Source organism: Panicum virgatum, chromosome 1N, assembly GCF_016808335.1.
Source record: "Panicum virgatum strain AP13 chromosome 1N, P.virgatum_v5, whole genome shotgun sequence".
NCBI lineage: Eukaryota > Viridiplantae > Streptophyta > Magnoliopsida > Poales > Poaceae > Panicum > Panicum virgatum.
This window is the reverse complement of record NC_053145.1, coordinates 62,113,907-62,127,629: the sequence shown is the minus strand read 5'-3', so window position 1 is coordinate 62,127,629 and position 13,723 is coordinate 62,113,907. Positions and strand designations below refer to the sequence as shown.

The 13,723-nt window shown below is 48.5% G+C and overlaps 1 protein-coding gene across 1 annotated transcript; it reads left to right on the top strand.

Moving 5' to 3' along the window:
• The first annotated feature begins 10,542 nt into the window (after positions 1 to 10,542).
• LOC120653747 lies at positions 10,543 to 11,232 on the top strand. The gene has a single exon (XM_039931425.1). It carries the CDS (start codon positions 10,543 to 10,545, stop codon positions 11,230 to 11,232), a length of 690 nt encoding a protein of 229 aa, XP_039787359.1.
• Positions 11,233 to 13,723: the final 2,491 nt, after the last annotated feature.

Genomic DNA, 13,723 nt, shown 5'->3' with positions numbered 1-13,723 from the left:
CCTCGCCCGACGCGCATTTCCAGAGGCGAGGCCAACGTCGCGATGGAGCTCATCACGCCGCCGCCGCAAGAATTCCTGGTCGGCAGCGCATCCGCCGGCGCCTACACCCCAAAGCCCGCGATCATGAACCCGTTCGCCTCCGGCCACGACGTGGCGGCGGGCAACCCTTTCCTGGCCACGGCGGTGACCGCGCCCCCGTCGCCCAACCCGTTCGAGCACCTCCCGCCCGGCGCCTCCGACGCCGACCCCTTCGACCTCTTCCAGCACTTCACCAGCGCCCCCGCCAGCCCGGCGCGGGCCGCCGCCATATACGCGCAGTTCGACAGCGTGGAGAGCGCCGGCAAGGTCGATGACGACGCGGGGTTCCAGCCCCGCGTGTCCTACTCCACGGTGGCCTCCACCGTGCCGTTCAACTGGGAAGAGAAGCCGGGGAAGCCCAAGCCCGAGTTCGCCAGCGTGGCCGCCGCGACGGTGGAGGGAGGCGAGGTGGACGACACGGACTTCGACTTCGGCGTCCTCCTCGACAAGGCCGCGCAGGCGCAGGAACTTGTGACAGAACCGCCAAATTAAAACTCTAATTAAGCATAATGGCCGTCATTTGAACACATCGGGCGCATTAGCTTAACGGCTTAATTTGGCGATCCTTTCTCAACCCACGGCCCGATCGAAACAATACCGGTAGTCCCACGCGAAGGTGGGCACAGATGGTACAAGCACGACACAAAATACTTGAAATTATACAATGATGCGATAGAACTTTAAGTTTACAAACCAAGTTTCAAATTACAAGGTTAATTTATATAAGATGGAACCCTCACAAATTTACGACTGGAGGACTAAAGTTAAAACTTGAAAGAAATTACACTAGAACAAACTACCCTACACTGCTGCCCACTCTCAGCCTAACAACACCGGTCAGACCGGTGCACCAGACCGGTCAGACCGGTCCCGACAAAATAGATAGGCTGAACACTCCGCCCTCGAGTGTGCAACCCGACAAACCCCTAACCTAAAGGTCTTGCTCCACGACCTGCCACCCCTCTGCATCCCGGCGGATGAACTTGACGCAACAGGGGCAGAAGTCGACGTCCTGGGGTCCTGAAATAATAATGGTGGCAACAAACCCTGAGTATTCTAATACTCAGCAAGGCTTACCCGACCAGTGGGTATAACTTAGCCCACTTATCTAGACATGCACGGCCTTTGGATGGTGGGTTGTTTTGCATAAAAAGCAACTAGAGGTGTATCCTTACTTTCCATGTTTTAGCCACAAATTTTTGATAGATGGACTTTTACTAATGTTTGCCTATCTAAACACCCAAGTTGAGGCATACAATTAAGATTCAGAATAGTATCCATTTCTATGTTTCTAATATTCTATCTCATTTGCTACGGTGTGACAAAGAGACCAAGGCCCTCATAACCGCGAGACACGGCGAATCGATCCGATTTAACCTTGCAAGGTGGACCTAACCAACACGGCACGTATTTGCCCCGTCGGGCTATACATGCCAACCCTTCCCCTCCCCACCTCGAACTACAGGACCGCCCCACCATCATATGGTCAGCCGAGCTCAACGTGAGACCACCAAAAGTAAACATACAACCCCGTTTCTCCGCGACTACTCGACTACCCCAGGAGGTGAGTTGAAGTCCTGTACTTTCGAAGCAAAGCAGTACTAGGCTTACCGGTTTCGACTACCTCCTACTCCCGGCATGCGGTTAGTACAATTCAATCCCCGATCAGCACTGCCACAACGACCGGTCCTTAAACGACACAGACGGGGCTAAGGCACCCAGAAACCCTGTCCTGCTGCCACCTAACATCATTATCCCCGCCCGGTCTCACATTTCCATATCCATTCCAATCCAAGTCAAATACTGAAGTACAAATATAATAATGTATCTCGCGAGTAACCGGCAATTACTCGGCTTCTAAAGCTTTCCTATATCTCACGAGTGACAAGAGTCACTCGACTTCTATCGCGACTATTAAGCATAGCACTTCTATCGTCCTAAACTTACTAGTATAACTCAGGGAATCCTAGGGAATCATGCAACTAAGGTTCCAAACAATTCCTACACCTAATGCACAAGTAATAGAACATATACATAGGCGTCATAATTTAAAATAGAGGGATGTGCACCGGGGCTTGCCTTGTGCCTGCTGCTCAGTACTGGGGTTAGCCGGGCCTTGGGCCGGCTCCTCGCGAACCTCCTGCTGTGGGGCTTGCCCCTGGGGCCCCTGTGGCTCCGCAACCACCTCGAATACGACCCCCTCCGCCGCGGCTACTACACGTATGCATAATGATATGAGAATGCTTGCATGGGTTGCAAATCTTAAAACAACCAATGGCTAGATGCAACCACAAATAATTTACACAAAATTTGCACTCCCTGGCCCATAACAATCCCCAAAAATCCGGAGTATCCGGACTAATACCCGGAGTATCTGGAACCCCAAGCCCGGAGTTTCCGGGCCTATACCCGGAGTTTCGCCCGGAGTTTTCAAAACCCGGAGTTTCCGGGCCTATACCCGGAGTCTCCGGGCTTGACAGCATTTTCGCCCCAAAAACTGAAATTTTGATTGTGACAAAACCAACCCACCAAATTTGAAACCCTCTTGAATCCTAGTTGAAGGATGCATATAGAGAGGATTGACCAAAGGAAATCACCTAGAACATCCTAAAACAACCAAATCGGCGAGCCCTAGCTTATAGTACCTTGAGCTAGCTCCTCTTGCAAGAAAAACTCGAAAACGATGTCGCCCCAAGGTGGAATACTTGTAGAAGATGATTCCCCACGCCGAGTGAAGCTCCCTTGACCTTGGAGTCAAGTTGAAATGGAAGATTTTGGAATCTAGAGCTTAGGGGAGAGGGAGAAGAGGGAGAGCCCGTGAGGGAGGTGAGGGAGAGAGAGAGGTCGCGGGAGAGAGTGAGAGTGAGTGAGAGAGAGAGAGTGATATATTCTATTTAAATGGTTGTGGGTCCAGATGACCAAATTATGAAAGTAGTAACTCCATGCCCGGAGTCTCTGGGCCAATGGCCGGAGTATCCGGGTGTTACAATCCTTCCCCCTAAAAGAAATCTCGTCCCGAGATTTAATGGATGTGCTAAATTGAGGAAAATGGAACTTGGTGAGTACCTTGATACATTTGTAACAATTTCGGACATTTAGACTGAACGAAGTCCTCCGTCTCCCAAGTAGCCTCTCGCTCGGAGTGATTACTCCACTGAACCTTATAAAATTTGCTGGTTTGATTCCGAGTAACCCGAGTCTTGAAATCAACAATTTTTATTGGTTGCTCCGGATAGACAAGATCGGGCTCTAGTTGCAATTTCTCGATGTCAACCATCTTTTCTGGAACACGGAGGCACTTCCGGAGCTGGGAGACATGGAAAATATTATGAACCGCGGATAAGTGAGTAGGAAGCTCTAGGCGGTATGCCACTGGTCCACACTGCTCACTAATAAGAAAAGGCCCAACATAGCGAGGTGCAAGCTTTCCCTTCACCCCGAATCGTTGAACCCCTTTCATTGGAGATACCCGCAGATAGACATGATCCCCCACTTGAAACAGGATAGATTGACGCTTCTTGTCGGCGTAACTCTTTTGTCGGGATTGGGCAATCTTCAAATTTTCCTGAATAACCCGAACCAGCTCTTCTGCTTCATTTACCATATCGGGCCCAAAGAAAGTTCTCTCCCCCGCTTCTGACCAATTCAATGGGGTTCTGCATTTCCGTCCATATAAGGCCTCAAATGGAGCCATCTTGATACTTTCTTGATAACTATTGTTATAAGCAAACTCGGCCAATGGCAAGCACTCATCCCATTTTTGACTATAGGTGAGCACACATGCTCGAAGCATGTCTTCTAAGATTTGATTTATCCTTTCTGTCTGGCCGTCAGTCTGGGGATGATAAGCCGAACTGCGGAGGAGCTGAGTGCCGAGGGCGGCGTGAAAATGCTCCCAGAACCGGGCAATGAACTGAGCGCCCCGGTCTGAAATGATTGTCTTTGGAATTCCATGAAGACTCACAATACGGTCCATATACAGTTGAGCATATTGTTTTGCCGTATGTGTGGTCTATACCGGCAGAAAATGCGTGGTCTTAGTAAGACGGTCCACAATAACCCATATCGAATCATACCCCTTGGAGGTTTTGGGTAAGCCGACAATGAAATCCATACTGATGTCCTCCCACTTCCAGGAGGGAATACTCAGGGGCTGCAAAGGGCCGGCTGGTCGCAAGTGGCTTGCCTTAACCCTCCGACAGGTGTCACATTCTGACACATACCTAGCGATTTCCCGCTTCATCCTTGTCCACCAAAATCGCTGTTTTAGATCCTGATACATCTTGTTGCTACCCGGATGAATAGAATACCTAGAGAGATGAGCCTCATCAAGAATCTGCTTTCGCAGCTCCATATCTTTAGGCACCACTAGTCGGTCCTTAAACCATAGAACACCCTCGTCATCTAGAAGGAAACATGCCACCCGAGGGTCATTTTCTCCGAGCCTTTGTCTAATCTTTTCTATGCCAATATTGTCTTTCTGAGCCGCAATAACTTGATCTCGAAGGGTTGGAGTAAGAATAATGTTAGCAAGAGTACCCTCAGCTACAATAGCCAAATTCATCTTCTCCATTTCTTGACACAAGGTTTCATGCAAAACTGTAGCTGAGACGCAGTTGCAACTTGCCTTGCGACTCAATGCATCAGCAACGACATTTGCCTTGCCCGGGTGATAATGAATCTCCAGGTCATAATCCTTAATCAATTCTAACCACCGTCTCTGGCGCAAATTCAACTCGCTCTGGGTGAAAATATACTTAAGACTCTTGTGGTCTGAGTATATGTGAACAGGATTACCCAGAAGATAATGGCGCCATATCTTTAATGCATGCACGACCGCTGCCAGCTCCAGATCATGAGTAGCATAATTCTCTTCATGCCGTCTGAGGGCTCTGGAGGCATAAGCAATCACTCGCTGGTCCTGCATAAGGACGCAGCCTAAGCCCGTACCTGATGCATCACAATACACATCAAAAGGCCGGGTGATATCTGGCTGAGCGAGGACAGGGGCAGACGTCAGAAGCCTTCTCAAGGTCTGAAAGGCCTGCTCACATTTATTGTCCCAACTAAATCTCACCCCTTTCTTGAGTAGCTCAGTCATGGGCCTAGCAATTTTAGAGAACTCCGGTACAAACCGGCGATAATATCCTGCTAATCCAAGGAAACTCCGGATCTCTGAAACAGACTCTGGAGTCTTCCAATTTAGGACATCCTGAATCTTGCTAGGATCAACAGAAATCCCCTTGTCTGAGATGATGTGGCCCAAGAACTGGACTTCCTTGAGCCAGAAATCACATTTGCTAAATTTGGCATACAGCTTATGCTCCCGCAGGCGCTGAAGCACAATGCGGAGATGCTCTGCATGCTCTTCTTCATTCTTGGAAAATATCAGGATGTCGTCAATGAAAATCACGACGAACTTATCTAGCTCAGGCATGAATACCGAGTTCATGAGATACATGAAATGAGCAGGGGCATTCGTTAGCCCGAAAGACATGACCAGATATTCAAAAAGTTCGTATCTGGTGGAAAAAGCCGTCTTGGGAATATCCTCAGCTCTAATCTTTATCTGATAATAGCCAGAACGGAGATCAATCTTGGAAAATACTTTGGCCCCGAAGAGCTGATCAAACAGAATATCAATCCGGGGAAGGGGATATTTATTTTTGATTGTGACGGCATTCAGAAGTCTATAGTCCACACACAACCTGAGGCTTTCATCTTTCTTTTTCACAAAGAGTGCAGGACAGCCCCAAGGTGACTTGCTAGGACGGATATAGCCCTTATCAAGCAACTCCTGCAATTGTTTCTTTAACTCCGCCAGCTCATTAGGTGGCATCCGGTAAGGCCTCCTAGAAATCGGTGCCGTACCCGGTTGCAATTCAATGGTAAACTCCACGTCACGATCCGGCGGCATTCCAGGCAGATCATCCGGAAAAACATCCGGGTATTCACGTACCACTGGTATATCAACCACATTTTTGCCCTCGACCTGATTCAATGTTTGGGCTAAAGAAGTACAATTCCTAAGATACACGGTCACAGAGCCATGAAGGGCAGATTTGATGTGCACCGTCTGTGATAGAGTGTCCAAGAGAACCCCTTGTTTTTCCATCCAATTCATGCCCAATATAATATCTACCTCCTGGGTGGGCAAAACAATGAAACAGGTGGGATAAATTTTCCCTTGCACTAGTAGGGGCACTTGCCTGACTATCAAATTTGTAATCATTTGACCCCCAGGTGAATGAATATGATAAGGACTTTTCAGGCCTTCCATCTCCAGCCCGAGTTTAAGAGCACACTCCTTACTAATGAATGTGTGAGATGCGCCCGAATCAAATAGTACTTTAACGGGGTGATCATTTACTGAAAACGTACCCGTCATCACTGGAGCTCCCTCAGGAATACCCTCGAGGGTGGTGTAGTGCACATGTCCTGGCTTGAAGTGAGCCACTTGCTGCTTCTGACTCTGCTGGCTCGATTGCTGGCCTTGCTTGGGTGGCATTGGACAACTCCGTGCAAAGTGTCCCGGCTGCCCGCAGTTGTAGCACGGAAACAAATTGGGGCGTACCCCCGGCTGCTGCACCCAGACCTTCTGCTCATTTTGCTGAGGAGCAGGAGGCTTGATTGTCCCCAGTGGCTGAGTGTACTGTGGGGGCCTGTATCCCCACTGCTGCTGTGGCTGGTGCTGAAAGGGGGCTTGCTGTGGGCTCGACTGCACCAAGCGAAACCTCTGAGGAGCACTGCTAGAAGATCCCGCTGCCGGCGCCTTTCTCTTCTTTTCTGCCTTGTGAGCTAGATGGGCGTCCTCCTGAATGATAGCCCCATTGACTAGCTCACTGAAAGTGTCAAACTTGATCATGGCCAGGCGATCTTGGAGTTTGCTACTAAGCCCCTGCCGGAAACAGACCTGCTTCTTCTCATCGGTGTCCACGTGGTATCCCGCATACTGGGACAGGGTGTTGAAGGCCTGGGAATACTGTAACACACTATTATTGCCCTGCTTCAGGGCCAAGAACTCTGTGAGCTTCCTTCTGATCACTCCTGCTGGAATATGGTGCGCTCTGAAAGCCTCCTTAAATTGTGCCCAAGTGAAACGAGTGCCCTCAGGAAACATGGCTACGTGATTGTCCCACCACGTGCGTGCGGGGCCCCTGAGCTGCTGGGCTGCAAATCCCGCCTTGTCCCCATCCTGGTACGGGTGCAGGGTGAACTTGGACTCTATGGTCCGGAGCCAACTGTCGGCTTCCAGCGGCTCATCGGCTTCGTGAAATAACGGCGGTTGGGTGCTCAGAAATTGCTCGTATCCCGGAATAGGTGGCTGGTGGTGATGCTCAGGCTGCGGCGCTCTACCCTGCGCCACAAGCTCACGGAGGAGTGCCGTCTGCTCATCGCGCCCAGTGAGCATGGCCGCAATGGCCTGAGCCAACTCAGGAGGGTTTGGAGGTGCTGCCATTCTGCATTCAACCATGTTTTATTTAGTCACAATATCTGGCTTACCCAAATTAATCAACCATGGAAGAAGGCAGAAAGCATAAATTAAATCAAAAAGCCGGAAAACTTTTGCAACCAAATCCGGAGTATCCGGAATAATATCCGGAATATCCGGACACCCCCTACCCGGAATATCCGGAACTATATCCGGAATATCCGGATTCTCATGTCGTGTTTACAACACCCCCAAAACTTGAGATGCAGAAATTTTTAAAACAATGAATGACATGAGGCAAAATGCACGATAGTCCTACGGTACCCTCTCAACACAAACTAAACATCTAGCTACTCCTCAAACATAGCTATATAGGGCTTACTACGACTACTCCCACCCATAATAGTAAACTACATTCATCCTAAGTCAGAATTTCCATTTTTAGTTTGTAATATCTTAAAATTAGTCATGCTCGTACCACCCCCGATGCGTTTCGGCTCTGATACCAGCTGTGACAGAACCGCCAAATTAAAACTCTAATTAAGCATAATGGCCGTCATTTGAACACATCGGGCGCATTAGCTTAACGGCTTAATTTGGCGATCCTTTCTCAACCCACGGCCCGATCGAAACAATACCGGTAGTCCCACGCGAAGGTGGGCACAGATGGTACAAGCACGACACAAAATACTTGAAATTATACAATGATGCGATAGAACTTTAAGTTTACAAACCAAGTTTCAAATTACAAGGTTAATTTATATAAGATGGAACCCTCACAAATTTACGACTGGAGGACTAAAGTTAAAACTTGAAAGAAATTACACTAGAACAAACTACCCTACACTGCTGCCCACTCTCAGCCTAACAACACCGGTCAGACCGGTCCACCAGACCGGTCAGACCGGTCCCGACAAAATAGATAGGCTGAACACTCCGCCCTCGAGTGTGCAACCTGACAAACCCCTAACCTAAGGGTCTTGCTCCACGACCTGCCACCCCTCTGCATCCCGGCGGATGAACTTGATGCAACAGGGGCAGAAGTCGACGTCCTGGGGTCCTGAAATAATAATGGTGGCAACAAACCCTGAGTATTCTAATACTCAGCAAGGCTTACCCGACCAGTGGGTATAACTTAGCCCACTTATCTAGACATGCACGGCCTTTGGATGGTGGGTTGTTTTGCATAAAAAGCAACTAGAGGTGTATCCTTACTTTCCATGTTTTAGCCACAAATTTTTGATAGATGGACTTTTACTAATGTTTGCCTATCTAAACACCCAAGTTGAGGCATACAATTAAGATTCAGAATAGTATCCATTTCTATGTTTCTAATATTCTATCTCATTTGCTACGGTGTGACAAAGAGACCAAGGCCCTCATAACCGCGAGACACGGCGAATCGATCCGATTTAACCTTGCAAGGTGGACCTAACCAACACGGCACGTATTTGCCCCGTCGGGCTATACATGCCAACCCTTCCCCTCCCCACCTCGAACTACAGGACCGCCCCACCATCATATGGTCAGCCGAGCTCAACGTGAGACCACCAAAAGTAAACATACAACCCCGTTTCTCCGCGACTACTCGACTACCCCAGGAGGTGAGTTGAAGTCCTGTACTTTCGAAGCAAAGCAGTACTAGGCTTACCGGTTTCGACTACCTCCTACTCCCGGCATGCGGTTAGTACAATTCAATCCCCGATCAGCACTGCCACAACGACCGGTCCTTAAACGACACAGACGGGGCTAAGGCACCCAGAAACCCTGTCCTGCTGCCACCTAACATCATTATCCCCGCCCGGTCTCACATTTCCATATCCATTCCAATCCAAGTCAAATACTGAAGTACAAATATAATAATGTATCTCGCGAGTAACCGGCAATTACTCGGCTTCTAAAGCTTTCCTATATCTCACGAGTGACAAGAGTCACTCGACTTCTATCGCGACTATTAAGCATAGCACTTCTATCGTCCTAAACTTACTAGTATAACTCAGGGAATCCTAGGGAATCATGCAACTAAGGTTCCAAACAATTCCTACACCTAATGCACAAGTAATAGAACATATACATAGGCGTCATAATTTAAAATAGAGGGATGTGCACCGGGGCTTGCCTTGTGCCTGCTGCTCAGTACTGGGGTTAGCCGGGCCTTGGGCCGGCTCCTCGCGAACCTCCTGCTGTGGGGCTTGCCCCTGGGGCCCCTGTGGCTCCGCAACCACCTCGAATACGACCCCCTCCGCCGCGGCTACTACACGTATGCATAATGATATGAGAATGCTTGCATGGGTTGCAAATCTTAAAACAACCAATGGCTAGATGCAACCACAAATAATTTACACAAAATTTGCACTCCCTGGCCCATAACAATCCCCAAAAATCCGGAGTATCCGGACTAATACCCGGAGTATCTGGAACCCCAAGCCCGGAGTTTCCGGGCCTATACCCGGAGTTTCGCCCGGAGTTTTCAAAACCCGGAGTTTCCGGGCCTATACCCGGAGTCTCCGGGCTTGACAGCATTTTCGCCCCAAAAACTGAAATTTTGATTGTGACAAAACCAACTCACCAAATTTGAAACCCTCTTGAATCCTAGTTGAAGGATGCATATAGAGAGGATTGACCAAAGGAAATCACCTAGAACATCCTAAAACAACCAAATCGGCGAGCCCTAGCTTATAGTACCTTGAGCTAGCTCCTCTTGCAAGAAAAACTCGAAAACGATGTCGCCCCAAGGTGGAATACTTGTAGAAGATGATTCCCCACGCCGAGTGAAGCTCCCTTGACCTTGGAGTCAAGTTGAAATGGAAGATTTTGGAATCTAGAGCTTAGGGGAGAGGGAGAAGAGGGAGAGCCCGTGAGGGAGGTGAGGGAGAGAGAGAGGTCGCGGGAGAGAGTGAGAGTGAGTGAGAGAGAGAGTGATATATTCTATTTAAATGGTTGTGGGTCCAGATGACCAAATTATGAAAGTAGTAACTCCATGCCCGGAGTCTCCGGGCCAATGGCCGGAGTATCCGGGTGTTACAGAACTGATGACGGCCGACGAGCTCTTCGACGAGGGAAAGATACGCCCTCTGAAGCCGCCGCCGCGCTTGCTCGAAGGCGGCAGCGTCGGATCGTCGCCACGATCGGCGAGGTCCGTGATGTGGACTCCCCGGCTACGGCGGAGCCTTGTCCGACCCGGTGGCGCCGACTTCGACCCATTCGCTGCCGCTCTGGCGAAGGCAGCCAACGCCCCCTCCCCTCTTGGAGCCGGCAGCAATGACGACATGAGCGGCGTCGAGCCAGCCTCGTCGCCCGAGAACCCAGCAGACCCTGCCACGACGGCGATCTCCACTCCCCCGACCACGGCCAATGGCGGGAGGAAGAAGTGGCGGCTCAGCGACCTGCTCCTGTTCCGGAGGGTGTCAGGCAAAGGCCACGACGCCGGCAACATTAGCAGGGACCCGGTGTTCAAATACGCGCCGGTGCAGCAGCTTGGCACGCCGGTGAAGACGGCGAGCGCAGGCCCCGCGGCAGCCGAAGGCGAGGTCTCATCGAGCAAGCGCAAGAAGCAGAGCAAGAAGGCGCCACCAGAGGGCGCCATGCCGCTGCCGCATAGACAGAGCATGACAGGGTGCGTCCGGCTGCACCCCGGCCTGCACCGGCTGGCCAAAGGGTTCCACGGCCACTCGGCGCACCTCGGCGGCCGCGGCACCTCCAGGTCGGCCATGAAAGGGTAAACGTTTCTTGGAAGAAGAATGGCGAACGTTTTTACGTTGCAGCATTTCGCTATTTCCTTCGCAATTCCGTGAGATAGTGTACTGTACAATTCGATTCATCTTTCTTCATTTTGTTTGCCCTTTTGGTGTACTACTATATACCCCGATGTATGATGATGATGATAGAGGAGATTATATCCAATAACAGGTTGTTAATTAGCCAATGCTTCCACCATTGTTTTTACTTGCGTTGCTTAAGAACATATTCTCTGTATTATCAGGAACACCCAGCGGCGGCCGAACTTGCAGAACGCGGCGGCTAGCCGAAGCGCGGTGAGGTCGCCGGCGCAAGGGCCCCCCGTCTCCCACTCCGTGGCATAATGTCGTTGTTAGATGATACTCTGACATGGTCTGAACCATAGTCACAAAGTTCCTGGGTCGACCGGGTCGAGGAATGGGGTCGAGGGTCGAGAGTCGTCATTTTATAAAATTGTGGTACGAAGGGGATATACATCTATGGAACGATAAATTATTATGTGGGACGCGACCCTGATTCATCGGGGTCGATATCTTCGGGTCGATAAAGACAAAAACTATATATGTGCTACTAATGAAGAAACTAATCTGCACAAGCATATAAAAAACATATAAAAGAGTACATTTAGACCATGCTACACGTACTCAGCTCATTGTCTAACAAAAACCACACCAATCCACTGTCCTTTACCTCCTTATCCCAATTAAATCTGCTAGCAATGGGGTTGCGATCCCTTTCAAACCGGAACACGATTCAACTTTGAATGGGACACTGACCCTCTTCGACCCCGACTCTCGAATCGGAACGACGATTCCGGGTCGAGGGACGAGGCATCGACCCCGAATCCTGTGACTATGGTCTGAACACAAGAAAGATGCGAGAAAAATTGTTCTTGCCGACAGAAGTCGAGCAAATTGGCGTTGTCGATCATGCAATGAACCAGGCATCCAATTACCGTAACTTTCATTGGGCAAGCATCGCTGTAAACTACGGGCTCGTTTGGATCAAAGAGGTTTAAAATAAGCACTATAGAATCTTACTAGTTAGAAGTATTTAATAAAGTCTATTTATAAAACTACTTGCAGAACCTCTATGCTAATTCGCAAGACGAATCTTACTCGTTTGGATAATTACTGTAGCAAATTATGAATTAATTAAGCTCGTAGATTTGTCTCGCAAATAAGCCTAGAGGTTATGGAATGAGTTTTATCAAAAATCTATGATTCTACGTTTAAGTCTCTAGAATCCAAACAGGGTCTATATTGTTGGTCCGCGTCTTGTGATTTGACCGGTGCTACATCGGCCGTTGCTAATCATACGTGTCTGTCATTAAGATCCAAATTGAGTGTTTGGATCCATCCAAGTGCTAAAGTTCAGTACTTTGTCCATCGAAACAGAAGTGCTAATAAAAATGTACTAAACTTTAGCAAAGATTCAAAAAACTTTAGTCAAACTATGAGTACTAATAGATGCTAAAATTTATTACTAAATTTTTATCCATCCAAACAGACCTGCTCTAACAATGTTCTTTTCTCCCCATGCTAAACACAATATTGTGTCAAGCCTAAACTTCTCGATGGAGTGCTAGTCATGTTCTGAACTTCGTGTCACGTCTGCATCACTACCACACATATCATGCATATAGCACTTCACAGATCGCACGTCTTAACCGCTAATGATGCCGCAGTGTGACCACCTGAATCAGATTCTCGGAATTATTTGACTACCCTAACATTCCATTCCTCTTTGCCTGGGTCAAACACAACGTGACGGTGTCACCCCGATCCAAGCCACGAACAGATGTTCCCCTGCCCGGGCAACCACCAAACCCTTTTTCTTTCCGTGTAAACGTGCGACGCATCTTCTGGAAGAAGTCAGCACACAGAGGAGGGATTTTGGTTCGGATGAATCTTGCACGATGCAATGTCGCGGTCACGAGCAGTCGGGCATGTCTCGGAAACGACAAGCAAGAAGTGCTCGTCTGCTAAACCAAATTAGTAGAATTAAACTTAGGCCTACTTATCTGCATACCAAGTAGTAGAACCAAACATAAGCTAATTGAGCTAACTGTTGATCTAATTACACAAATAACGGCTGATTAGTTATTAGAGTCCATTAACCCTTGATTAGCTCATTAACGATGGGCATAGAGCAATATGCATATTATTTTATATTTATAATATAAAGTGAATGCTTCAATTTTCCGCGAAACAGCTTTGGACTAAACTGAACTCAATAAACCATCAAGGATAGAGTTGTCGAGTTCAAAATCTAGTTACCACAATTTAACAAAACAATTGTTTTTTGCTTGTATACCACCTCGTGCGAATAGATCATCTTATTATTAAGAAAATTAGAAAACATAGAAATGCTAAAGGTCAACTAGATCTTTGAGAAATAAATATTATAATTATCTATCGGTAAAGGTTGGACACCAAATACTGGTGTGTTCTTTGTACAACAAACACTGAAGAA

What these genes read in the sequence shown, in the direction of transcription:
- LOC120653747 (XM_039931425.1), top strand. Translation starts at nt 10,543, where the DNA reads ATGACGGCCGACGAGCTCTTCGACGAGGGAAAGATACGCCCTCTGAAG.